Here is a 27,895-nt window from a genome sequence, read left to right on the forward strand (position 1 = left end):
GCCTTGCAATGGTTTTCTCTGCTTCGTGTGACATGATGTGTGATCCAGTACTTGCAACCACCTTGGGAAACCAGTGGTTGGTTGGTTGGTTGGTTGTTTAACGCCGCACTCAGCAATATTACAGCTATATGGCGGCGGTCTGTAAATAATCTAGTCTGGACCAGACAATCCAGTGATTAATATCATGAGCATAGATCCACGCAATTGGGATCAATGACATGCATCAACCAAGTCAGCGAGCCTGACCACCCGATCCCGTTAGTCGCCTCTTACGACAAGCATAGTCGCCTTTTACGGCAAGCATGGGTTGCTGAAGACCTATTCTACCCCGGATCTTCACGGGTCGGAAACCAGTGGTATCAGTTGTATTCTTGGTCATCTCTCAAATTGAGATTGGTGTATATATGTACAAGGACGTTAGGAATATCTGACAATAACCAAGGAGTGATGCTTAACATTTTTCCGGGTGAAAATTTTATAAAAATTTACGACTTAACCGATATGTTATGCCTTATGATTTAACATATCAATACATGGCTACACTGTCAATGCAACACAAACAGCAAGGACATTCTTAACAGACATGTATAAGAATAATTTGAGATAAATGTATTTGTATACAATTAACACTAAATGTTTTGATGCATTTGAATTATTTTCAAACATATAAATATAAGTTTATATATTTTTTTATTTTACACATGCATAAGAGAACAAGAACTATCTTTTAAGAAACATTATATAAATATTGTTTCCGTATTTTCAATTAAACCTTCATATAGCTTACAAATAGCTGGAACGACGTAAAATATTAGTTCTCTCCATATTTAACATATACTCATTTATAAACACAAAAATGTATTTCTTCATATGAAGAATCTCATTACAATTCTGAATATTTGTGTTTATGTAACATAAGTTAACTTGCTATTAACATCCATTATCTACACGCACCCTGGCATACACACACAAAGATGACCTAACCTTGACATCTGTTAAACGCAGCCTGCATGAAGTCATGGATCTCCTGAGCCCGAGCTCTGTTCCTAGGGAGATCCTGGTGGCACTTTTGAACGACCTCGTGGAGGTCCATCAAATTGCTTGCCACTTTAATCTCACTCAGGACAGATCCCAAAGCATAAACATCTGCCTGTGGGGAGGTGACACAGCCCAGCCTCACCTCTGGAGCAAGTCCAGGTTGGTGGCGTGTAGCGCTGGGCAGCTTGACTCCCTTCCCGAAGGACGCCTGTCCAAAGCCAACCAGCTTCACCTCCAGCGTGTCCTTGTTGATGATGATGTTACTGGAGCAAATGTTATTGTGAAGGACACGGCGGCTATGGAGGGTCTTCAGGTGGCTGGCCAGGGTCAGGCAGATGTTTGTCCAACCGGATCTGGAGACGAAATATCCAGACTTAAGGAGGTCCTGGAGCGAGATGAAGCCTGTGCAGTCCTCCAGGACAAGACTGTATTCCCTCTCCAGGACGCCCTGCTCCAGAACCCCCAACAGATGCGGCGTGACACTTGTGCCAGAGAGAGAGGATATTACTTTGGCCTCGGTCATCACCTCAGCTACAGGCCGGTTAGACTCTGTTCGGTCCTTCACAAGAACAGCTGTGTCCTCCACAGTGGCATGGAAGAAGGTTGAAGTGGAGCCACGACCATGCACGGAATATTCGTCTTCATCAGTTCTCTTGAATTGAACCTGCTGCCTTCCTAGTATTGATGGAACGTCATCAGGAAGAGCACCCTGGCTTTTGATGTTCCAGAATGCATCTTCTGAAGGGTCGTACCCAAAGGCCTGTTTCAGAATATCCCCTGCTGGTGTTGAAGCCTTGGGTGCGCCTGGCATGTCATCCCTTGCTGATGGTGAGGCATTGGGGACGCCTGACAGGTCAGACGAGCATCTGTCACCTGTCGACTCACACCCCTCATCCCCCCTCGACCTCTGGGACATCCACATCTTCCGATCCGTGTTGAGAAGGGATCCACGGGTCCGTGGTCGTCTCTTCCTGGTTTCGACCACTGTCCCCAGATGCGGGGTTGGAGTATTGACCGGCTGTGTCTGTGGGGAACTTTCCGGGGTCTTATCCAACCTTCCCTCCGTGGTAATGTCAGAGGGAATTCCAATTACATCTGAACTTCCAGGGAATGTTTCTTCCTCAGCAGCCGGCTTGATGACGATTTCTTTGGTGTTCCTTTTTAATTCCTCCTCGGCAGATGTTTGGAATTGTTTAAAATGTCCATCTGGATAGGTGCGGCCAAAGGGCAGGAGTCGGTTCTTGTACCACATCCACAGAGGCTTCTGCTTCCGTTTGTGTCCATCTTGGAAGACGCCAATAGCTGTTTCCTTGCACCAGGTGCCGCTCAGGAAGTTAGAAGTTGTATTCTGAGACCGTGCCATGTTCCTGGTAATGAAATAAACAACAGTAATGTTAGCAGTTGTAATTGGAGTTTGTAGTCATAGGGGTGTGTACACAAATGTTGAGATTTCATTAAATGCGATATCCGGTTTTTATTTACCTGATTTGATGTGAAGTCATTGATGCGCGACACTCGGGTGGAAGACGGCATCGCTCATTGTTGTCGGCAATGTTGGTGAGCCCGGTACGCATTGCCTGCAAAAGATGACCAGACCTTTAATGTTATTCCTGTTTGTTAAAACCGGCTCAGGAAAAACCAAAACACATACCTATGCTCCTCTTTGAAATTGAAAGTGGTGATTATTATTAACAAATAAACCAATCTGTCACTACACGTGTGTACATACCGAAATACCTTGGAATGTTATGTCTCAATTTGAGGCGTCAACATAATGTCCTCCCGGCATTCAATGTAGGCGGCCGTGTCCCATCCGTCCCTTCGTTCCGAAGAAAACATCAATATATTTATTCTGAATATTATTTTAACATAATCACCAAATTGTGTAAAGGGGTAGTTTTTGCAATTTTCTTTTTGTGCTTGAATATTTGGTGTTGTCGGAGAAACAGGTGAGACGTAGATTGAACGAGCGGTTCGTTTCCGAAGCAGCATTCAATAAATTTGATCAATTCTTTACTGGCAGATTAATGATGAGACAAAAAAAAGATAGAAAACTCGGATCAAATGATTGCCGACGGTAGTTGCTTTCTCGAAGTGAACTACTGTTGTTGGTCGCGGTTGGGTAGCCTTGTGGTTCAACGTTCGCTCGTCACGCCAAAGGCTCGGGTTTCGATTCCGACGCATGAGTACATCGTGTGCAGTACATTTCTATGTTACCCCGCCATTGATGGGATATTGCTAAAGCGGCGTAAAACCTTACTCACTCACTCTCGTTCTTACCTTCAATCCCTTGTTGACAAGGACGTACACCAACGGGACGCTGTGTAGACTGCCTTCAGCCATCATGTACATACACTTTCTTCAACAATGATAAGACGTCTTGATCACAGGAGCGACTGAGTCTTAGTGACGGAGTGTTTGTTGTGACGTCATAGACAGGCACGTGATAATGACGTCATCTTAGTGTGACGTCATAGTGTAGTGTAGTTTTTACTTAGTACGAGCAGCATCAATACTGCGGCTAAAATGAGTGTAAAGGCAGAGAGGTTATCACGCGAGTGTGTTTAGGGATGGTAAATATCCTGCATTAGGAATAAACATTGTATTTAGCGAGCCTTGGCGAGCTAAATACTTAGTGTTTATTCCTAATTCGGGATATTTACCATCCCCAAACACACAAGCGTGATAACCTCGATTATCATATAATGTCATTCTTTAATTCTGTGCTTGAAAATCGCTTTCCCTCTCTCACAAACATTACCGAAACATTGCGAGTTCTCCTGAAATGCGCGCATTAATATTTATTACGTCACAGGGTAAGTGATGTGTCACTCGGACAGTGACAGTAGCCAATATAGTTCCAACTGAAATGATCTGTTTCTTATACAGTGGCGAAGCAACATATACGCAAAACAACAATATTGTTTTTAATTGCCTTTCGCGGCAATCCATCGGTCTGTCCGCTAGAGTAACTGCCCTTTGTCAAAGGGAAGCTACTCTAACCTTAGTCTATGAGACGTCACGGCCACGTTCAGACGTTGTTGGCAGTCGGTCTGTCCTGTTATAACGTTAAGAAGTGTAGTCAGATGTACACACAGCGACAAAACGAAACAAGGTAACAATTCAAACTGTTTAGGCCAAATCCAACTATTTTAATTTGTGGAGGTTTCAAGCCGCAGAGGTCTACAAGCACAGATATGGCTACTGATCCCGCTTGGCTGGGCCTAGTGCCCTCGCAAAAAATGTTTCGAAATTTATATCTCCAAAGTTGCAAAAACTTATGAAATGCCTAAGCGACGTCACAGTTAGACACTGATTTTCAGTATATTAGACTGTTCTTTTGATAATGATAGCAATTATCCCTGTAGTTTATCCAGATTCCCGATGCTTTATTCTGACTCGATCGCCGAATGACCAGGGGGACGCCATGTTTGTTTATAAACAGTGAAAGTAGTCCCCACTTGACCTTTGATATTTGCATCTCTATCCGCATATGACCCCAACGGATATCGTTTTTATCCGTTGGCTTTATCCTGCCGAGAAACCTACCCATTATATATGATAAACGAATTTATCGCAACAGTTAGTTACCGACTTCACCCATAGAAAACAGCTTGGTGATAGACCCATGAACAATAAAATGAAATACATTTGAAATACAATATGAGCAAGCATTTACTTGGATATCAATTTCGGATTTCATGCTTGACAATTCCTTAAACTCCAGTCATAACATTCATGGCAATGGTGCTTGTGTATATGGAAATAACAATAATTCTATGTTTCAAAGGTGTAGCTTCATATTGAATAAACGTCGATAGTCAGTTCATATCGCGATCATCCGCAAATCCCGTCACCTCATTTGAGTTTGTTTCAAAGATGTAAAATCCAGATTTTGGTCCGTTGTTTCTTCTCTCGTCCAAGCTCCTGTGCTTATGCACATTGATGGGACGGTGATATTGCCCAGTGGTTTATGCGTTCGCTTGTCACGCCGGAGTGCCGGGTTCGATTCCCCACACGGGTACAATGTGTGAAGCACATTTATACCGTCCCTTGCCCTGATGCTGCAGGAATATTGCTTAAAGCGGCGTAAAATAAAACTCACTCACAACACATATGAGATTCGCTGATCACCAGACTACGAAGGCTTCGACGACAACTTGTCCACCCTCACCTTGATCGCCCACAAACGTGACAGGGAAAGGACGGCTCCTTGTCTACCCCGCATCACTTCCGTGACTTCTTCCTGGAACTCGAAGAGGCAAACATCGACCCAGAGCCAAAGGGAACGTCCGGAATCCCCAGATTCTTTTGAGGTGTTCGCCGGTTCAGTTGGGGCTGATCGCCGGTTCTCTTGGGGTGTTCTCCCACCCTTTTGGGGTGTTCTCCCGCTCTTCCGGGGCACGGGTGGCCCAGTCGTCTAAGGCGCCGCGATTCGCTGTGCAGAGTTGCGTCCCTTGGGCACGCCAGAAACATATGATTGTGGGTTCGAATCTCCCACATTAAGCTGACACGCCGCGATATAACTGGAATACTGTTAAAAGCGGCGTTAAACCCAACTCACTCACTCTCCCGCTCTTCCACTTCGAGCCACTGTGAGCGCTTAATACATCTAGATGTCAGAGATGTCACATCGGAAGGACCGGTTATTGTTATATTTAGATACCAAAGACATATTGCAATTATTTAAGGGTCATAAATTTTATCATTTAATAGTTTATAGTTGTTATAAATAAATTATCAACTATTTATGCACCATATAAGCACGAGTGAAACAACAATACAGCCTATACCAGCTGGCAGCTCGCAACAAAGGTTGAGGTGACCCCAATGTAATGGAATCTTCCTACACTGCAACGAAGTCAACATTTTGCCTTGGAAACTCAAAATCGCAACAAAAATATCACGACTAGCCAACCGCACCAGTTCAGCACTTGTCTGGTTTTTAGGCACAGCTTATTGAACAGCTTACAAGTTCGGAAATAAACCCTACTCCCATTTAAACGTAATGGTTAAAGCGTTCGCTCGTCACGCCGAAGACCCGGGTTCGATTCTGGTGTCCCCCGCCGTGATATTGCTGGAATATTGCTAAAAGCAGCGTAAAACCATACTCACTCATACTAAACGTAATGTGTCGGGCGTGTTGCATTGGAAACACATATTGTATATTTCCTGTATACCACATGGCATCTGTTCGACTCTCGTCTGATGTGTATGCAAAGTTTCAATATTATAAATGAACATCTTATAAGTTATACTCCGGACATGAACCCAAACATCCTTTCTACACAGTCCAACTTGCTGTCTTAGAAACGCAAGAAGAAGTTTTATTAAAATACCCCGCATTACCAAAGACACTTTGATCAGTACTGTATGATTCGGGCGCAAGCAGTACCCTTTTTCAACCTACCTAGGAACAATATAGAAAACAAACAGAGACACAATTAAGACTCTGTAGAACACTTGAATTATGAAGAATAATTTAATGTCGGCCATGTTGAAAGCACTTTTTAGAAACCATACATACTGGGATCATCATACAGTTTCATTTTGTAGTTTCATGAATGTCGAAAATGCAACAACATAAAAACTAAAATAAAAATATGCCCCAAAAACGTATATGTATGTATCGCATACCATATACTGTCCTGCATATCAGGTTTTGTAAAACGTTTTGTGTTAAATATGTGTTGAGCATTTATTCGCTAGTGCCACAACGCCGTGATATAACTGGAATACTGTTAAAAACGGCGTTAAACCCAACTCACTCACTCACTCACGCTAGTGCCACATGCTAATGTTAGTTACGTTTGCGATACTCTTATTTATTTGTATGTGTGTTTATCAATCTGCTGAGACCTTGCATGGAAATGGCTGAGCTATGGGCAAAACTGAATTTATAAAATCGTATCGGAGTGATACAAAAACAACACCTGTCTCGAAACAACGCTGGGTCAATAAAGGACCTTCCGAAATATTTATTATATGTACAAACACGTTTGAAAATTACGGGTCCCATATGGTGCAAAAAAAATAACCTTGGCATCAACGCGACGTTAATGTGCTCTCAAACCTCAAATATACTGTTTTATCAACGCTTCTAGGTCTATTCGATTACAGATTTTACGCCCCCCCCTCCACACCTGTCAAACGCAGTCGTGGCAAGGTTAATGATTCTGTTTCGACAGAGTTTCCTCCCTTTGTTGGTTTACAGCAATGGCATCCTTAACTCAGAAAGCTAGCGAAGTTGCACGTGAAAAGCATCCACGAAAACAGGAAAAGTTTCTGCAGTATGGGACGGCTGGATTCAGGACAAAGTGAGATCATAATATACTACTTTAGACACTGACAAACTGTAAACTCGTTGAATTTAGCGTATTACGAGGAAGTGATTACCGGCTACGCGAAGCTCTTCAGGTTTTCAAAATGCCATTTTCCGGGAGACTAGTCACAATGCCTCTAAAAAACGAAGGGAAAGTATCTATCGTCTTTATTTTATTCCAAGTATTTCTCAAATATTGTCACGTATGTCCTTAAAAATATGTATATAGGTCTCAATTAGACAGTAAGATAATATATTATTTTCGAATTTGGTTCATCCAAAGTAAGCGGCTTTCTCACAATGTGAGTTCTGAAAAATCTTTTGAGGCCTTGCGCAACGGTCCTGGAAATGTTTCAATGGCTCTGGAAATGTTTCAATGGTCCTAGGAAATGTTATGGACTATACATTCCATTTTCAATCAGATAATTCTTTGTGAAAATTTGATACTAGTGTCAGTTTGAAATATCCTTCTTTTCCTATTGTCATCATAACAAATTAATATAAACAAAGACGTATATATACAAAGAAACTTTATTTTACTTTTAGATTTTTTTAATATTCAATAATAATATGTATATATATTTTCATATTTATATCTATCAAATAGCCATCATGTATAGGGCTTGTTGACCATAAATTCAAATTTATTATTTAAGCGTTTGAGATTTTCTATATTTTAGAGTGGTTGAGTCATTGTTCATCTTCTTCATCCTCCCATGTGAGAAGAAACTACAATTAAGTGAAACTTTTCTTTAAAATAACACCTAAAGATAAAGGATTGGTTGTTGTCTTGATTTGAACTTATTAAAAATACAGAATTTCATGTGATGAAAAGAGATGAATGCAGTGTCATTGAAGAAGATGTTTCAATAACTTCAGAATCAGGGATACAAAATGAGTTGCCCAGAGTAGCACAGCCAGAACGAGCCCATGGATCAATAATGTCTTGCCTAGAGGTGTAACTGCACCAGAAAGCCATGGGTTGATGTCCGGCGTTTGTTTGCACTGGCTGTGTAATGTTTGCTAAATCGGGTTAGAACCTCCTGCTAGGTGACATGGTGGCACATGTCAACATAAGACGTTAAGCACCGGGTACAAGGTCAAACATGTCAGATGAATTCTAAACCATTTGGAAAGATTCTGATCATGTTGTGGTTATGTGAAAAAAAGTTCCTGATATGAAACGGTCATATAAATTTTTATTTTTTTTAATTTACATTTTAAATTTGCAAATGAAATTCGGGTGAAAGTTTGTGTAAGTAATGTGTGAACTCCTTCAATTTACAAATTATTGGTGATATATCATGTATAAATTGTTGAGCGCCTGAAACGGAAAACTTGTATTTTAGAATAAATTGATTTGTTCTAAAATCATGAAAATAATTATTTGCATTGGCCCTAACATTACGATGTTGATTTTGTCCTTGATATTATGTGAACATAAAGAGTAATATATGTGTACGTTCTCTTCTGTCTAAATGCTGCCCATTGCCTTTGTATAATTAAAGGAGATTTATAAGATTAAATAGAGTGATAGTGTTTTTTGAAAAAGTTGAAATCTGATTGCTTTGTTTTTAGGGCAGAAGATTTGGACCATGTCATCTATAGAATGGGATTGTTGGCAGTATTGGCGTCGAAGGCGAGAAAAGGTACTTCTTTTAGCGAAGTGTATTAAGTTAAGTTTATATACTGAAGCCTTTGTTCTGCATCTTAACTCGGCTCTCTAAAACAGCACGACCAAAGGCTTTTGAAAGTGGGTAATCGATCATGCACTCAAGGAGCTCGTTTCGGGTTTAAAAAGGTGACTATATTGAATCTGGTTTTGTGGCTTTGTACACTGAATGTATGGGACATAGCTCATAATATCAACCTCTGGTTTGTCTGGCCCAGATTTTATTTATTTATCGGTTGCCTTGATATGGCTGGGATATTGCAGAGATTGGCTTCAAGCAAGACTCACGGACTCACCCACCCACCCAACGACTCACCCACCCACTTATTCTACCACTCTCTCAACCACCCACCCGCTCACTCTACTGCTCATTCAACCACCTACTCGCCCACCCACACATCTGCCCACTCTACCCATCCTCTCACTCACAGAACCACTTACTCAACCAACCAACCAACTACTCACTCACTCACTCACTCACTCACTCACTCACTCACTCACTCACTCACTCACTCACTCACTCACTCACTCACTCACTCAAAGTAGTGACTACACTGCAAGGTGTCTGTATACATGTGTTCATGCGGAACATGGAGTATACAAACATACTGACGATGTCCGAACTGGGGCCTGTCCTGGCATGATTTCCAGTTGATTTTACTCCTAACACATACTGTCATGACAAGCATGCCAGACCAAATTTCATCTGCTTGACTGGGGCTTTGGATTGAGTAGGCTAATATCAAAATACATACTGTGAATTAATAGGGTTTTCGAAAATCAAGTTGAGTACAGTAAACTACGTTTTTAACAAACATGCTTATTACGAACTGACCGATATAACAATATTTTTTTTAGTCCTGTCTATTTGTTGTATTTATGCTGTATATATGCTTATAACGAACAACAATTTTTACAAACTAAAATTAGTGATCCCTTTGAGTTTGTTATGACTGTAATTTTCTGTACTAATTGTCAAACTGATATCACATTGGATCCACATTCAGCTCAGACAATGTCTTTTCAGCCACCATCGGTGTGATGATCACAGCGTCTCACAACCCCGAGGAGGACAACGGCGTCAAGATGATCGACACCATGGGGGAGATGATGCCGAAACAGTGGGAGGAGTACAGCACCGAGCTGGCCAATGTCAGGTGAGCTAAGCTTGCATGTGGCTAGATTTAAGCAGCATAGGGCGGTTGGTGGCTAGTAGATTGTAGGCAGGTTAGGGATGTTGTAGGTTAGCCTGTATGCTAGGTAGGGATGTTTGAGGTTAGTCTGTATGCTAGGTAGGGATGTTGTAGGTTAGCCTGTATGCTAGGTAGGGCTGTTTGAGGTTAGTCTGTATGCTAGGTAGGGATGTTTGAGGTTAGTCTGTATGCTAGGTAGGGCTGTTTGAGGTTAGTCTGTATGCTAGGTAGGGCTGTTTGAGGTTAGCCTGTATGCTAGGTAGGGATGTTGTAGGTTAGTCTGTATGCTAGATAGGGCAGTTGTAGGCTAGCTGGTATGCTAGGTAGGGATGTTTGAGGTTAGTCTGTATGCTATGTAGGGCTGTTTGAGGTTAGTCTGTATGCTAGGTAGGGCTGTTGTAGGTTAGCCTGTATGCTAGGTAGGGCTGTTTGAGGTTAGTCTGTATGCTAGGTAGGGCTGTTGTAGGTTAGCCTGTATGCTAGGTAGGGCTGTTGTAGGTTAGTCTGTATGCTAGATAGGGCAGTTGTAGGCTAGCTGGTATGCTAGGTAGGGATGTTTGAGGTTAGTCTGTATGCTAGGTAGGGCTGTTTGAGGTTATTCTGTATGCTAGGTAGGGCTGTTGTAGGTTAGCCTGTATGCTAGGTAGGGCTGTTGTAGGTTAGCCTGTATGTTAGGTAGGGCTGTTGTAGGTTAGCCTGTATGCTAGGTAGGGCTGTTGTAGATTAGCCTGTATGCTAGGTAGGGCTGTTGTAGATTAGCCTGTATGTTAGGTAGGGCTGTTGTAGAATAGCCTGTATGCTAGGTAGGGCTGTTGTAGATTAGCCTGTATGTTAGGTAGGGCTGTTGTAGGTTAGCCTGTATGCTAGGTAGGGCTGTTGTAGATTAGCCTGTATGTTAGGTAGGGCTGTTGTAGATTAGCCTGTATGCTAGGTAGGGCTGTTGTAGATTAGCCTGTATGCTAGGTAGGGCTGTTGTAGGTTAGTCTGTATGTTAGACTAACATTTAGTATCTGAAATCTTATATTACACAATATCCTTCTTGACTCGAAAAATAAAAAAAATTCCCTATGCTGATTTCAGAAGAGCTAGCTTGAACTGGCTAGACTTGCTTTTGTATGCATTTCTAGATTATTATTTTTTCATAAAATAAATATATTCCACGGTCATGGTGCAGGACTACCTGTATGCTAGGTAGGGCTGTTGTAGATTAGTCTGTATGCTAGGTAGGGCTGTTGTAGATTAGTCTGTATGCTAGGTAGGGCTGTTGTAGATTAGTCTGTATGCTAGGTAGGGCTGTTGTAGATTAGTCTGTATGCTAGGTAGGGCTGTTGTAGGTTAGTCTGTATGCTAGGTAGGGCTGTTGTAGGTTAGCTGGTATGCTAGGTAGGGCTGTTGTAGGTTAGCTGTGAGGCCTAAGAAGGCTAGTTGAGACGTGCCACTGTGTATAGTGTAAATGCAAGTGTCCAAAGATCTGCATGCTATGAAACCACTTTTTTAATATAATATCATTACATGTGATATGAAGCCTGAGGCGTGGTGTTCCCATTAATACCAGCGTGGTTCAGCTGACGTGAACAGAAACTATGTTCCCTTCCAGTGATGAGAAGATCCCAGAGGTCTTGGAGAAGATCATTGCATCCGAGAAGATCGACATGGCAACCGAAGCATGTGTGTCGTATGCTAGGGATACAAGGTGAGCTACAATGTAATCATTCTTATTGAGTATTCAATATATTTTACTAATTTGGGTACATTCTAACAATATTACTTATTAGGCTCTTTCTTGTGTCTTCTAATTTACACCTGTTCATTTGCAGCCCCAAGTGTGTCCCATGTTAACTTTGCTTCATTTGTTTGTTTGTTTTGTTGTTTGTTTGTTTGTTGTTTAATGCTGCACTCAGCAATAATCCAGCTATACAAAGGTGGTCTGTAAATAATTAAGTTTGGACCAGACAATCCAATGATTGACATCATGAGCATTGATCCACGCAATTGGAATACGATGACATGCATCAACCGAGTCAGCGAGCCTGACCACCCGATCCCGTTAGTCGCCTCTTACAACAAGCACAGTCGCTTCTTACGGCACACATGGTTTGCTGAAGACCATGTTGCTGTGTGTGTGTGTGTGTGTGTGTGTGTGTGTGTGTGTGTGTGTGTGTGTGTGTGTCTTACAACAAGCACAGTCGCTTCTTACGGCACGCATGGTTTGCTGAAGACCATGTTGCTGTGTGTGTGTGTGTGTGTGTGTGTGTGTGTGTGTGTGTGTGTGTGTGTGTGTTTGTGTGTCTTACAACAAGCACAGTCGCTTCTTACGGCACGCATGGTTTGCTGAAGACCTATTCTAACCCAAGTCTTCACAGTTGGTTAACTTTGTATGTGCTCACAACAGCAATATATTCAACATGTGTGATGCGATATTGTAAAACTATCCTCCATGTTGTTTCTCTTAAATGAGATACAAATAAACTCTGCAGAGCCATGATATTATTTACGAGACACGTGAAGATCCGGGGTAGAATAGGTCTTCAGCAACCCATGCTTGCCGTAAAAGGCGTCTATGCTTGTCGTAAGCGGCGACTAACGGGATCGGGTAGTCAGGCTCGCAGACATGGTTGATGCATGTCATCGATCCCAATTGTGTGGATCGATGCTCATGATGTCAGTGACTCGATTATGTACAGACCGCCGTCATATTGCTGAATGCGGCGTTAAACAACAAACAAACAAATATTATTTACGACTATACAAACACGAAAGGGATCAATTTTGGAATTTTGCTGCTGAATATCAGCCTCTGATCAGTTCAAGATAAATCTCAGACATAGGTAATAAAAGTTGTATTTTGAGTGTATACAGCACAAATTCTTGTAGCCGGGGCAAGATTGTGTTGTCCTTCTTGACCACTGAGTTATGTCCCTTGCCTCCAGGCCGAGCAGTGCCTCCCTGGCTCACGCCTTGATGGAGGGGATTCAAGCACTGGATGGAAAATTCAAGGATTTTGGTAAGTTTCACTTGGAAAACCTTGTAGAGGTGCTTACTTCCCTTTAGCAAGTGCCATAATTATTCATATTTAACTACAAATTAAAAATTCATGTAAGAAAATAACTATTCTTTAACAAAGAAACTATTATTCCAGCAAAACAATAACATATCAGTCTCCTCGGGCTGGGACGGGTGACTTGGGATACTCGGATCGGGTGGGTTCTGAGTAGGACCTGGGTACCCACAGGACTACCCTGAACTGTGGTTTGTCATATGTTATATTGTTTAATGACAATAATAATAAATTTCCATGGTTACACAAGTGCAAGTTTCTAATGTTTGTATTTTGCTTTCTGTCTTTGCACTCATTTCCTTCTGAATGTATATGTTTGAGTAAAGACAAAGCTTCAGCCAACTTCAGTGTATGCACGATCAGATTGTTTAATACTTTGCCTGAATGCTTTTTGCCAGGCTTCTGGTAAAACATTTTGTACCCAACTTGAGACCTACAGCAAGTACCAGGGTAGGGTCGTGTATATAGTCTCCGGTTTTGACTAGATTTTTCAAACGTTTGCCATTTAGAATTATATCTATGTTGAAATCGTAATGAAAAGAGGCTTTTTGATTGTGATTGGATGCACAGTATAGATATCGTAATAGAATTTAGATAAGATACCCTGGATAATGGAGGATGTCAAATGACATCTTTCATGTACGCACATGCAGCACACAGTCCTATGAAATATATAGTCTCCTGTAGTTGTGTTTAATTTAAACACCCTCTGACCCCCTGTGTGACACGCCCTCTGACCCCTGTGTGACATGTTCTCTGACCCCTGTGTGACATGCCCTCTGACCCCTATTTGACATGCCCTCTGAACCCTGTGTGACATGTCCTCTGACCCCTGTGTGACATGCCCTCTGACCCCCTGTGTGACACGCCCTCTGACCCCTGTGTGACATGCCCTCTGACCCCTGTGTGACACACCCTCTGACCACGTGTGTGACACACCCTGTGACCCCTGTGTGACACACCCTCTAACCCCGTGTGTGACATGCCCTCTGACCCGTGTGACAGATCCTCTGACCCCGTGTGTGCCACACCCTCTGACCCCATGTGTGACACACCCTCTGACCCCTGTGTGACACACCCTCTGACCCGTGTGACACGCCCTCTGACCCCTGTGTGACATGTGAGCCTGTGTGACACATCCTCTGATCCTTGTGTGTGATACGCCTTCTGACCCCTGTGCGTGACACACCCTCTGACCCGTGTGACACGCCCTCTGACCCCTGTGTGACATGTTCTCTGACCCCTGTGTGACACATCCTCTGATCCTTGTGTGTAATACGCCTTCTGACCCCTGTGTGTGACACACCCTCTGACTCCTGTTTGTGACACACCCTCTGACCCCCTGTGTGTGACACACCCTTTGATCCTTGTGTGTAATACGCCTTCTGACCCCTGTGTGTGACACACCCTCTGACCCCTGTGTGTAAAATGCCTTCTGATCCCTGTGTGTGACACACCCTCTGACCCCTGTGTGTAATATGCCTTCTGACCCCTATGTGACACATCCTCTGACCCCCTGTGTTAGACACACCCTCTGACCCCCTTTGTGTAACACACCCTTTGATCCTTGTGTGTAATATGCCTTCTGACCCCTGTGTGTGACACACCCTCTGACCCCTGTGTGTAATATGCCTTCTGACCCCCTGTGTGTGATGCGCCTTCTGACCCCTGTGTGTGACACACCCTCTGACCCCTATGAGTAATATGCCTTTTGACCCCCTGTGTGTGACTCGTCCTCTGACCCCCTGTGTGTGACACGCCCTCTGACCCCAGTGTCTGTCTTTCAGGCCTCCTGTCCACCCCTCAGCTCCACTACATCGTGTGCTGCCAGAACACCAATGGCAAGTACGGAGCCCCAACAGAAGATGGCTACTACCAGAAACTGTCATCAGCGTTCATCAAGTTCAAGGAAATGGTGAGAGCATCTATTTGGTCAGATCCTGAGCCAATCTCATTTAAATCCGATATTTTACTCCCAAGTGATGCCTCTCGGTTAATAACCCTCTCAATGACCCACATCAGAGGCTCTGTCAGGTGAACTTTCTCTGTATAATCGAACAGAGCATTCTGACCAGCATGTGATTTTTGTCCCAATAGGAGAGGTGCAGTGCAAAGTTTAATTTCAATAAGTAAATTTTCTTAGAAAATATTGCATTTTCACATGTTTTGAACTTAGAAATATGTTGGAGTTTAAGTTGGGGGTATTAGTGAGCCCTGCTGACTTTTTGTCTTGTTCAAACTGTAAACCGTAGTAACACGACAATTATGACATTATAATGTCCTACAGAAGGGTGTCCAGCCTACAGACAGGTGTCTCCAAGTTCCCTATTGTCCCTCTCCCCAAAATGTCACCACACATGCTTTGAATAATCAACAGACCTCAACATCTATTTTTTGGCAACATTTATGAAGTAAGATCTGAATTTTTTTAAATTGCTTCTGAACACATATTTTCTTTTGTGGTGATGCGATCATCAGCTAAATCATGATCTAATGTATATTTGATACCTCTGGCAGACCAATCAGAATGCAGAAAAACTCTATGTTGGAATGTTTTTAGTAATCAAGAATTGTGGGTTGTTGATGAACACCCAGTTTATGTTGGTGTTTGTTTTCGGTTTCAGGGAGGGAAGGAAGGTGCGTACCAAGACACCCTCTACCTGGACGCAGCCAATGGCGTCGGTGCTCTTAAAGTACAGCTAATCCTCAAACACCTCAATGACACTCTCCGGATTAACCTGTTCAATGATGGCAGTAGTGGAAAACTTAATTACCAGGTGATTATTGGTTTTGAGCCATGTTTAAATTGGTTTAGGAGAGTTGAGGTGAAATGGGGTTTAACGTCATGTCCAAGATTATTGCACTTATATGGCGATGTGTGTGTACGTGTGTGTGTGTGTGTACGTGTGTGTGTGTGTGTGTGTGGCTGCTTGTACTAGTCCGGACAAATGCTGATTTTATAGTTCTACCAGATACCATGCCACAGGTTAACATGAATACCCCACTCAAACACAGTATACTGACTCTGAGCCGACCAGCCCTTGTTTTAACCCCTTAAAGTTGAGTGCCAGACAGGGAAACAACAAGTACCATGTTTCAACATATTTTGGTGTGACACAGCTGGTGATTAAACCCTGGACCTTCCGCTCTCAGGGCGAACGCTCTACCACCAGACCATGGAGGCGGTCCTTTGGTTTAGCAGTTTTAAATATTATTCATCAAAGGTGCAGAGGAACTTTACTCAAGAGGTATATCAAGGCATCACATCACATAATGTCTCTTCACATTCCATTGTGAACCCTTTAATTGGGACGTTAAATGTTTTGATGAGAATTTGTCCACTACTAAATATTCATTTAAAAATTATCATTTTGATTACACGTGTACAATTGATAGAAGAGTGATAAGCGTGTAATACTATTTGGACATTATTATTCTTATCCTTTGTTTCAGTGTGGAGCAGATTTTGTTAAAATGCAGCAGACAGCCCCAACAGGTATGCCATTTCAGGTCAATGCTCAACCCATCACTTTAGTTGCGTTCAGCTGATGCACTGTGTCCCTTATCAATATACATTCAGACAAAAAAAAACGCAAGTCAGTGTTCTGGAGACATATAATCTTGAACAAGGGCCTCAAAACTTGTACAGTGATATACTAAGCCTCGATACGTATCTTGACACAACTGGTCCCGATACATGATGCGCATATAAACGAGCTGTTGCTGGAAAGAGGCTTCATTCAAGAAGTACTTTTTTCAGTAAAAAATGTAGATTGGAATTATCTCATCATATATTTGTCGACATTTGTGATATTTAGGGTTGAGAGATCTGAAAAGCAAGTAATGAAAATAGAACCTGTAAGAATGACGCTTCGTGTCATCTGGTCAGCGTATATTAACTGAAATCATACTACTTTCTTGTGTTGCAGGAATGACACTTGAGGCAGGGAGGAAGTGTATCTCATATGACGGTGACGCTGACAGAATCATGTTCTTCTTCCAGGACCAGGGTTAGTTGATAGGAAAATATTCTCATTGTGATAAGGTTAGTTGTTAATACAGTACCCTCATTGTGATAGAGTTAGTTGTCAGGAAACTACCCTCATTGTGATAGAGTTAGTTGTTAGGAAAGTACCCTGATAGTTTACACCAGTGGGCCTATTTATTGCCATGAATACAATATAAACATGTGGGGTTTGCTTTTTATTTATGTGAGTAAGTTCAATAATGACCTTTTACATATAATGTAAAAATATCTGTCAGTTTCCTCATGCTTAAAGACCTATTTTGATTAATTACTTGTAGTGATGTATCTAGGGTTTCTTGTTTGAGGGGCTTCAGTATGCTTGAATGCTTCCTGGAAAAGAATGATGTGTGGATATTAAATATCCTATAGATACTAACCATTTACTTTCAGCTGGCAAGTTTCATATGTTAGATGGGGATAAACAAGCAGCGCTGGTAAGTGGCATAGTTCCTGAGGTGAACTCATAATTGACTTTAGACTAATTTATTGAGACCTGCAGTGATAGCTCCAAAACTGGATTTGAAAGTATTACTAATTAAGTTAATACAGTTAAAACTAGAGTTATGGCTCATTAGAGGTGACTTGTACTTCAATGACGATAGGACCAGTACCGAGGAAGCCTTCATGCTTCGTTTTACATCATTGCAATGTTAAATACCTTATTTCAATTATTTCTTTGTTTGTTGTTTAACGCCGCACTCAGCAATATTCCAGCGGTATGACGTTGGTCTGTAAATAATAGTCTAGATCTAACAATTCAGTGATTGATATCATGAGCATCGATCTACTCAATTGGGATATGATGACATGCATCAACCAAGTCAGCAAGCCTGACCTCCCGATCCTTTCAGTCACTCTTTACGACAAGCGTAGTCACCTTTTACAATGAGCATGGGATCTTCACAGGTTTAGTGATTTGTTCGCCCATTTGCATGTCAAGGGCACTTTTTGTGGAATCCTAGATAAGTTCCTGTGTATATGACCCTCCAGTAACTCCTCCCTGTGTCCCCTCCCATCACAGATAGCTGGCTACCTCCAGGAGCTGGCCACACAGAGTGGGCTCAGCCTCAACCTAGGGCTGGTGCAGACAGCCTATGCCAATGGCAACTCAACTACCTACATCACAGAACAAATGGTAAGTCTTGCCTCCTCCGTTTGAAGAATTGAGCCTCCAAAATAGGGGACTCACCATTTGATAATCTGGGCTGGGAAATAGGAATTTGAAAAAAAAGAAATTTTAATTTATTAATAATTTTGCTTCAAAGAAAATGTATAACATTGTATATCCTTAAAGTAAATGTTGTGTGGTTCCTATAGAAACTGTTTGAAGAGCTTTCACAGAAAAGTATTTTAGTCTTGTAAGTTTTATGAAAAAATATTCTGTTTCAAACAAAGTCCCTGGTCCCCCTGCACTGTTAACTGGCCAGTTCCTCAGTACCCGCTGTACATGTTTGTAACCAGAGTATGTTGAACATGATCTGACTGCTGTGAAAGAGGAATTTTGTACCATCCAGAAAATCTTAGGATTATTAGTTAAATCTCAAGTCCTTTTTTATTAACAATTCATATTTGAGTCATTGTTCAATGTTTTTATTGTTTGATATTGAATTATTGAAAAATAAGTGGTGAGTCCATTTGAAAGAGCTAAGAAAATTCAGGTTGGTACTCCAGTTTCAGGTTGATGTGATAGCTCCATCAACAAGCAAGGTGCTTGACACAGCTCATACTCTGGTCTCAAGGGGTCATGATAATATATCCTGCACTTGTCACTTCAGAAAGTCCCCATCGCTTGTGTCCCAACAGGCGTGAAACATCTTCACCACAAAGCTAAAGACTTCGACGTGGGCATCTACTTTGAAGCCAACGGCCATGGAACAGTAAGACATGAAATCATTCTGCTATGGGTTGGACAATTATATGTCTTGTATATATATGCTTGTGAGACGGCCAGGGATGAAAACACGAAATACTTTTTTTGGCCTGAACGTCATCCAGATTAGACAAAGTCCAGTTTGTAGAGAGTCTACTATGCACAATAATAACATTCAGTGTCCTGTGTTTCCAGGTGATCTTCAATGACAAAGCCACAGATCAAATTTTGAACGCTGCTAATAGTGAAAGGTAAACCTGACTGATAGCTCCTTCTGTCAGCATGCTAGACCCAGACCACTAGAGCTGCCACATTTCAATCAGTCTTCATCAACCCATGCTTGCTTGTCCCGGATCTTCATGGGTTTATTGATTTGCTTCCCCAGTTGCATGTCATGGGGACCCGTGAAGATTCTGGGGTAGAATAGAGGTCTTCAGCAACCCATGCTGGACCTAAAAGGCAACTATGCTTGTTGTAAGAGGTGACTAACAGGATCTGGAGGTCAGACTCGCTGACTTGGTTGATGCATGTCATCGTATCCTAATTGCGTGGATCGATGCTTATGATGTCAGTCACTGGATTGTCTGGTCCAGACTCGATTATTTACAGACCGCTGTTATATAGCTGGAATATTGCTGAGTGCGGCATTAACAAAAAAACAAACCAACAAATCAAAATTGAAAACGTGTTGAAATTGTCGTTACTGTAACAGACAAGTTGATATAGGCGTAGTTTTGGCCAAAGTGGTAAACTTCTGAGACCTGCATCACTTCAGGCTTTTCCCACATATTTAGCTGACACACCATGATATAACTCGAATACTGTTCAAAGTGGCGTTAAACCCAACTTACTCACGCAGTCATTTGTATTTAAATTTGACAATGGACAATACAAGCTGCTAGTCTAACTGCTGGACATAATTGTCCACAGTTGAAGGTGATGTATGACAGTAGGGTACAACTGTGTCAAGGTGTGAGTGAGGGAGTTGGGTTTTAACGCCACTTTTAACAGTATTCCAGTTATATCACGGTGTGTCAGCTTAATGTTGGAGAAAAGCCTGAAGTGATGCAGGTCTCAGACGTTTACCACTTCGGTGAAACCACGAGCATGTGTATGGTGCTGACAAACCTAGAAACATGATCGAGGCGAACCGGAATTCGAACCCACAATCATAGGTTTCTGGCGTGCCCAAGGGACGTGACTCTGCACAGCGAATTGCAGCGCCTTAGATGACTGGGCCACCCGTGCCCCCTCTGTGTCAAGGAGGATGTCATGTCTCATGTTGTGTGTCTGATTGTATTGCAGCAGTACTGAAGAACAAAAGCTGGCTGCCAAGAGGCTGTCCGTCTTAATGGATGTTATAAACCAGGTACCTTGGCTACACTGAGACTGATAGAGCAACAAGGAAGTACTACTTTTCTGTCCATGTTTGATTAATTATGTAAGTCAGGTGCTGGCAAGTCACTTTCAGCATATTTCACAAGGACAGATAATCTGTGAGTCGGAGTTGCAAGGAGATTATTCTTTATTATCTTTGGTCTTTTTTTCTGAGAAAATGGGAATAGCGAATCAGCTTGAAGTGTGATGCTTGACCCTGAGTGTGGCAGGAGTATATGTTTTGAGGTAGCCATTCTTATGTGAGGCCAAGGAATTATGTTTGAAAGCGATGACGTTATTGGGGGGCTGAGAATGACAACTTCAAATGTGGAAACTCATGGTATCATAGTGCAGCTTTACGTTATTGTTCTTTTACTGTGGCACGCTCTTTCTGCACTTACTGAAAGAGCTTTAAGATGGAAATTTCACCATCACACAACAGATGATGTCATATGCTTCCATGACAACTGATCCGTCTGCTTAATAATTGGCTCAGTTCAACAAGGGTTGAGAACTCTCTGGAAATGGGAAATAGACAGTTTGAAACTGATCAGTACATTTTAGATACTGGAACATTCTGAATTGTGTTGCCTACGTTTGTTATCATTGAATGTCAAATTAGACTGCATACTTCATTTACAATTGTATTGATATGAATATATGAATCCTTGCAGACTGTGGGCGATGCTATATCCGACATGTTGGTTGTGGAGGCGATACTATTTGCCAGAGGCTGGAGTATTGAGGACTGGGACAAATGTTACACAGATCTGCCCAACAGACAGCTGAAGGTCAAGGTGAGTCAGGTCATGGGTCAGTGACACGATCTGCTCAACAGACAACTGAAGGTCAAGTTGAGTCAGGTCTCAGGTTAGTGACACGATCTGCCCACAGACAACTCAAGGTCAAGGTCAGTCAGGTCTTAGGTCAGTGACACATCTGCCCACAGACAAATCAAAGTCAAGTTGAGCCAGGTCATAGTTGAGTAACATGATCTGCGCAACAGGTCAAGGTGAATCAGGTCATAGTTCAGGAACATTTGTCCAACCGACAACTGATGGTCAAGGAAAGTCAGGTCATTAGTCAGAGACATTATCAGTTCTGCAGGCAACTGAAGGTCAAGGTGAGTTGTGGTGCTAAGTTGCAGATCTTCCCAACAGACAAGTCAAGGTCAAGGTGAGACAGGTTGTAGGTCAATCGAATACCTATTGACCAAATAGTTCCAAAACTGTTCCTATTAGTGCTCTCTGGTTACCACAAGTAGGATCAATTAGTAAGAGCTGTTTCTGTGTGCCCCACATTAATGGTCTGTCTTCAGACAACCAATATGTGATATATATGTGATATATATGATCATACACATGATCTCTCTGCTCCTCCAGGTGTCAGATCGCACAGCCATCACCACGGCGGATGCGGAGAGGAAAGTAGTCACTCCAGCAGGTCTCCAGGGTGAAGTAGACAAACTGGTGGCCGGCTACACCAAGGGTCGCTCCTTCGTCAGGTGAGTCCCATCTCTAACCTCGCCTTCATGTCCGACAGAACAAACATGGCATTGGTATAACATTTACTGTGTCACATTGTCACATGGTCACCATGGTCAGTGATTGGTGATGTGTACATTGTCACTTCATCAACAGTCACTTCATCTTCTCTAGACCCGTGAAGATTCCGGGGTAGAATAGGCCTTCAGCAACCCATGCTTGCCGTAAAAGGTGACTATGCTTGTCGTAAAAGGCGACAAAGGGATCGGGTGGTCAGGCTCGCTGACTTGGTTGGATTGATGCTCATGCTGTCAATCACTGGATTGTCTGGTCTAGACTTGACTCGATTATTTACAGACCGCCGTCATAGAGCTGGAATATTGCTGAGTGCGGCGTTAAACGACATACCAACCAATCATCTTCTCTGGGGGGGGGGGGGGGGGGGGGGAGGCACGGGTGGCCCAGTCGTCTAAGGCACCGTGACTCACTGTGCAGAGTTGCGTCCCTTGGGCACGCCAGAAACCTATGATTGTGGGTTCGAATCCCGGTTCGCCCCAGTTATGTTTCTAGGTTTGTCAGCTCCATACCCGTGCTCGTGGGTTTCACCAAAGTGGTAAACGTCTGAGACCTGAATCACTTCGGGCTTTCCTCCCACGATGAGCTTTCCTCCCACGCCGTGATATAACTGGAATACTGTTAAAAGCGGTGTAAAACCCAACTCACTCACTCACTCTTCTCAAGGATGCGATGTTTAATAATGTTAAGGACTTCACACATCTGCAGATGGAAACCTCTCAATTAGAAATGCCACTGAGTGTTTACTCCCAACTTATCATTCACACGGGGCATTGATAGTTTTCTTTTGGTATTTAATATTGTTTGACTGAAATAGTTGACTGCTAATCTTAAATCTGTTTATTTGCTGCCCCAAGTGTGTCACATGCTGGATATGCCCACATACCGTATATGTCCCACATGTCTAAATTTTAACGGCGGTCGGGTAGGCTAGTGGTTTAAGCGTTCGCTTGTCATGCCGAAGACCCGGGTTCGATTCCCTACATGGGTATAATGTGTGAAGCCCATTTCTGGTGTCCCCCGCCTTGATATTGCTGGAATATTGCTAAAAGCGGCGTAAAACATACTCACTCACTCACTCACTCTAAATTTTAACACGCGAGAAGTAGCTTTTGTATATTGTTGGCTGCTGTAGAGTTCATGCTACATTCAGCTGGGAAATTCAGATCTTGTAAGAAAATACAGGTGTAAGAGCATTCAATATACAGTAAACTACGTTTATAATGAATTGACGAATATAACAAACTTATTTTGGGGGTCCGGCCAGTAGAGCTTAGTTTTACATTATTGCAATCCATGCATTGGTAAATACCTCATAACTTTAAGAAGTCCAATTTTGAACCAAATTCTTTCATTATGGCTTTATTAGGACACACTGTTTGCCACTGATGGATGTACCTGGGCTGGCTTACATCTGCTGAAATGCATGCTTGAATTCTACAGCAACGCCATGTATGCAAACAGACCCACTGGTCGGGGAGCAATTAGATGAGCAGATACTAGTACCTAGATACCTGTGGTATGTAATTTTGTAATAATAATATTCTTAACTGTGATGTTTGTTTTACAGGCCCTCGGGAACAGAGGATGTGGTGCGAGTTTACTCAGAGGCAGACACAAGGGTTGGTGACATTTTTCATATCATTTCTTTCAAAATCAGTTACCAGTTTAATCTGAATGAAATTTTGCAAGCAAAGTATTGTGATAAGATCTGTTTATACCACCCTGTATTGTATGTTTGTTTCGATGCTCCCTTAAGGTAGGAAAAGTCCCATTGTAACTAGAATTGTTGTAACAGCCAACTTGAGGATTGGTGGTGAGAGTGTTTGTTTGTTTGTTTGTTGTTTAACGCTGAATCAAGCAATATTCCGTCTATATGACGGCAATCTGTAAATAATCGAGTCTGGACCAGACAGTCCAGTGATTGACATCATGAGCATCGATCTCTCTCTCTCTCTCTCTCTCTCTCTCTCTCTCTCTCTCTCTCTCGTGAAGTAGATCTAATGTTGCTGACTACAGCATCAAGCAACCCTTACTCACTGACATGATGTTTGTCCATGGTGCTTCCAGAAGGTCCCACAGAATGAAGTACCCATGCTGGTTGTAAGAGGCGACGGACCGCCTCCGTGGTCTAATGGTAGAACGTCCGCCCGGAGAGTGGAAGGTCCGAGTTAGATCCCCAGTCGTGTCATACCAAAAGACGTTAAAAGATCGTACTTGTTGTTACCCCGTCTGGCGCTCGCCATTAAGGGGCTAAAACAAGGACTTGTCGGCTCAGAGTCAGTATACTGTGTCTGAGTGGGGTATTCATGTTAAACTGCGGCATGGTATCTCAGTGTGCTAGCACTATAAATCGGCATCAGTCCGGACGAGTATAAGCAGCCACACATACACGTGCATGCACGTCGCTGTATAAGTGCAATAATTTGGGACGGGACGTTAAATTCCATTTCACCTCACCTGTAAGAGGCGACAGAATGGATAGGGTGGTCAGGCTCGGTGACTCGGATAGGGTGGTCAGGCTCGGTGACTTGTTTGATGGTGTGTCAACATAGTCCGATGGGATTGATTGTTGCTCATAATATCAATCACAAGTTTGTCTGGTCCAGACTTGATTATTTACAGTCCACGTCATGCAGCTGGAATATTGCTGAGTGCAATGTAAAACAAAGAAACACATCAGACTTGAATGTTTGTGATTTTTGGACTTTGATATTAATCATTTTGCTCACATTTTACACGCCCACCTAATATGACACATCTTTAATTGTGACAGGAATCTGCAGACAGTCTGGCGTATGAAGTGGGTCTGAAGGTGTACGAGTTGGCCGGCGGGGTCGGAGACAAGCCCGTCAAGCCTTGACCACTGCTCTGCTAGGAACATCCACACACCAGCTTACACACAGAACAATCTCATTTAAATCAGATCTTTTACAAAGATTGACTTCATTTACCATCTTGATTCAGAAATTTCAACTATAAGAAAAGAAAACCACAGAGAACACAAATATACATTTAATGGTATTGGCTCTCGGGTAGATGCAAGGGTGTTAATAATATCCACAATAGAATAAGGAGGCCTTTATTATTTACATTCTGAACTGTCTGCTTAAGTTCATTTTCGAGTCTTTTGCTCTGAATTCTTTGCTCACTAATACAAAGAATTTCCAAGCCTCAGTGCCGATTGGCTGGTTATGAAGCTCACCTGATGAGACCTCCTGTGGAGCTGCTGTCAGATCAAGCAGAAAGGTGTCATAGCAGGGTAAAAGATTTGATTTCAACCAGATTAACACATGGAACATACTGGCGTTGTTAGTTAGCAGTAGTTGTAACTGGGAGCTTGTGCAGTACACTCATCTGATTCCAAATACTGAACCTTGATGGTTTTGATAATCTATTTATTAGTGATATCTTCTCACAACGATATTGCGGGTTGCCAATACAGGAACACTTATCATTCCTACCATCTTCAAGAGCGTCCACTAGTCTTTTAATCAAAGTCTTGTTTCCACCCTTGCCACATCAAGCCCACTTTCCTGTGCTAAATATGATTGAACTATCGCACATGTCGATAGTCCAATGATTGGTGGACGGTGAATTAAACAATTTAAATTGAAATAATTCATCATATTATTAATACGTAACAACTTGTAATGTGTGTGAAAAGTCGTACTAAAATATGCTGTTTGAAGGGGGCGTGGCCTAAATGCAAATGTCCGATTGGGATTTTAAATTTTCCGGACCCCTGGTCCAATCAGAGACTGTTTCACAAAATCAACATCGACGACTGGTACCCCTTCATATGAAAGTGATTTACCACTGCCTGTCTTTGTTGACACGTTTTTTTTCATCTTTTAATTCCCCCAACGATTGACAATCTTTTTTTGTCAGGGATCTGATCGACTAGCTCGTTGCCTATGGTAGCTGCCATCTTTGTGAAGCTATATGAGATAAGAACAGCTTGTGATCTACGTGAGATGGCGCCCTGGTCGAGCCAAGAAAGTAGCCTTGATGTGGCAAGGGTAGAAACTAGACTTATAGGCTAGTGGACATGCTTGCCTTGGGAAGATTCATTCCGACAAGAATTTTGAGTTACTAATTTTGTCAGAACCAGTTTGTATTATGTTTCATAGATCTTATGTTAGTATGCAATTGACACATTAGGCTGTGATAAATTAATTATTAGATTTTCATCCTCACCAACCTCACATCATTTATTGTCTCCAAGTACTGACAAAGAAAATCACTAGGACGCCCCTCCTTTCTTTAAATGAACGTTGGAAAAGATAGGAATATGCCATACACCTTGTGCAACCAAACAGTAATGCTTCATGTGAAACACATTAGATGACATTAGACGTTCACTCATGCCTTGAACAGTTGGTTTGAGAAAATAACATATAAAAAATAATGCCACCCTACTCTTAATTTTTGAAATTTTTGGATTAAATCTAATAATTGATGTATTGTGGCCTTATTATCATGGTCAGTTTTTGTATCAGTTGGACTCCTATTGGGCAGGAGGTACAAACTCAGACTGCATTTATTCCCCTGCCTGAGCAGGCTGTAGTCGAGAGAAAAAAGTGATGCAATTCAAGAACATCCCAGAACCAGTCTATGTAAGAAGAGCTCCATTGCAGCACCTTCACATTTTCTATGTTCTCTGTATGGACAGGGGTGTGCCTGTACGGAGCTTGTGGAGATTCATACGCTAAGCAATGACATCACTGATTTTGCATCTTCACATAATCAGGACTTGGTGCCATATGATGTCCAAGAACTAGTATTAATACAATTTATTTAATATATATTGATTTGCTTGTTGATGATGTAAACATTTACTATATCAAATGATAAAATAATCCCTGTACCAACCTACAATATTTCATGTCAAATATTAATTTGTATGCATTAATCATATTTATGAAAAAATTGGAAGATATGGGATAATGCGATATGCTTTGATGGGCCCGTGGGCTTTCTAACATGTAATATTGACTGTATTTTAGCCAATCATATTCACAGCGGAGTTATCATATAACACTTGTTACTTTTGCACTGTTCTGTACACAGAATAGAATCCTTATCCATTAGTATGTTTAGTTTTGGAAGGTGTCAATGAACATTTCCATAAAAAAAAAAACATGTTTCTTTGGCAATTTTTTTGTAAAAGTGAGGAAGGTAGGATATTCTTTTATTTTGGGAGCTTCTGAATTGTGTTTCTGTGGTCCTAAGATACTGTAGTTTTCAAATACGTCAAAATGTTTTTCACCCATAAGGTCCCCTATCTCATGGTTGGTCACAAATAATGGATAATAAACGAATTATTACACTCGCATGTGGGTCATACTGATTTTACGGAACTCGTGTAAGAATTCATGTATTACCTCGCTCTCACTCGGGAAATAGAAGTCTGACACACGATTTGTTAAATCAGTATAACACGCATGCTCGTATAATAAACGGGGGCACAGGTGTCCCAGTTGTCTAAGGCGCCGCGATTCGCTGTGCAGGGTTGCGTCCCTTGGGCACGCCAGAAACCTATGATTGTGGGTTCGAATCCCGGTTCGCCCCGATTATGTTTCTAGGTTTGTCAGCACCATACCCGTGCTCGTGGGTTTCACCGGAGTGGTAAACGTCTGAGACCTGCATCACTTCGGGCTTTCCTCCCACATTAAGCTGACACACCGTGATATATCTGGAATACTGTTAAAAGCGGTGTTAAACCCAACTCACTCACTTACTCATATAATACACGGTAATTATTTGGTGGATTAGG

General features: G+C 42.1%; 2 protein-coding genes across 2 annotated transcripts; one reads left to right on the plus strand and one right to left on the minus strand.

The window, feature by feature from the left end:
- Positions 1-513: 513 nt before the first annotated feature.
- LOC124119057 (cytokinesis protein sepH-like) lies at positions 514-3,381 on the minus strand. The gene is made up of 3 exons (XM_046481446.2): positions 3,319-3,381; positions 2,521-2,615; positions 514-2,405 (listed from the first exon to the last, which is right to left on the minus strand). The coding sequence occupies exons 1-3, from the start codon at positions 3,379-3,381 to the stop codon at positions 980-982; spliced, it is 1,584 nt and encodes a 527-aa protein (XP_046337402.2). The 3' UTR covers positions 514-979.
- A 3,823-nt stretch (positions 3,382-7,204) lies between these two features.
- LOC124119040 (phosphoacetylglucosamine mutase-like) lies at positions 7,205-27,720 on the plus strand. Its single transcript, XM_046481429.2, has 18 exons — positions 7,205-7,355; positions 8,939-9,009; positions 10,060-10,189; positions 11,823-11,918; positions 13,156-13,229; positions 15,071-15,198; positions 15,908-16,060; positions 16,737-16,779; positions 17,213-17,293; positions 17,701-17,744; positions 18,332-18,445; positions 19,086-19,187; positions 19,376-19,431; positions 20,486-20,549; positions 21,232-21,354; positions 21,940-22,061; positions 23,687-23,738; positions 24,893-27,720. The coding sequence occupies exons 1-18, from the start codon at positions 7,255-7,257 to the stop codon at positions 24,977-24,979; spliced, it is 1,641 nt and encodes a 546-aa protein (XP_046337385.2). The 5' UTR covers positions 7,205-7,254; the 3' UTR covers positions 24,980-27,720.
- The last annotated feature ends 175 nt before the right edge of the window (positions 27,721-27,895 follow it).

This window comes from Haliotis rufescens, unplaced genomic scaffold, assembly GCF_023055435.1.
Source record: "Haliotis rufescens isolate VD_foot unplaced genomic scaffold, xgHalRufe1.0.p SCAF_12, whole genome shotgun sequence".
Classification (NCBI taxonomy): Eukaryota; Metazoa; Mollusca; class Gastropoda; order Lepetellida; family Haliotidae; genus Haliotis; species Haliotis rufescens.

What these genes read in the sequence shown, in the direction of transcription:
- LOC124119040 (XM_046481429.2), top strand. Translation starts at nt 7,255, where the DNA reads ATGGCATCCTTAACTCAGAAAGCTAGCGAAGTTGCACGTGAAAAGCAT. An exon ending in GTGGAAAACTTAATTACCAG is followed by an intron (nt 16,061 to 16,736) that starts GTGATTATTGGT and finishes CCTTTGTTTCAG; the next exon opens with TGTGGAGCAGATTTTGTTAA. An exon ending in GTTCTTCTTCCAGGACCAGG is followed by an intron (nt 17,294 to 17,700) that starts GTTAGTTGATAG and finishes ATTTACTTTCAG; the next exon opens with CTGGCAAGTTTCATATGTTA.
- LOC124119057 (XM_046481446.2), bottom strand. Translation starts at nt 3,381, where the DNA reads ATGGCTGAAGGCAGTCTACACAGCGTCCCGTTGGTGTACGTCCTTGTC. An exon ending in TTGTCAACAAGGGATTGAAG is followed by an intron (nt 2,616 to 3,318) that starts GTAAGAACGAGA and finishes CATCTTTTGCAG; the next exon opens with GCAATGCGTACCGGGCTCAC. An exon ending in ATGACTTCACATCAAATCAG is followed by an intron (nt 2,406 to 2,520) that starts GTAAATAAAAAC and finishes TTTCATTACCAG; the next exon opens with GAACATGGCACGGTCTCAGA.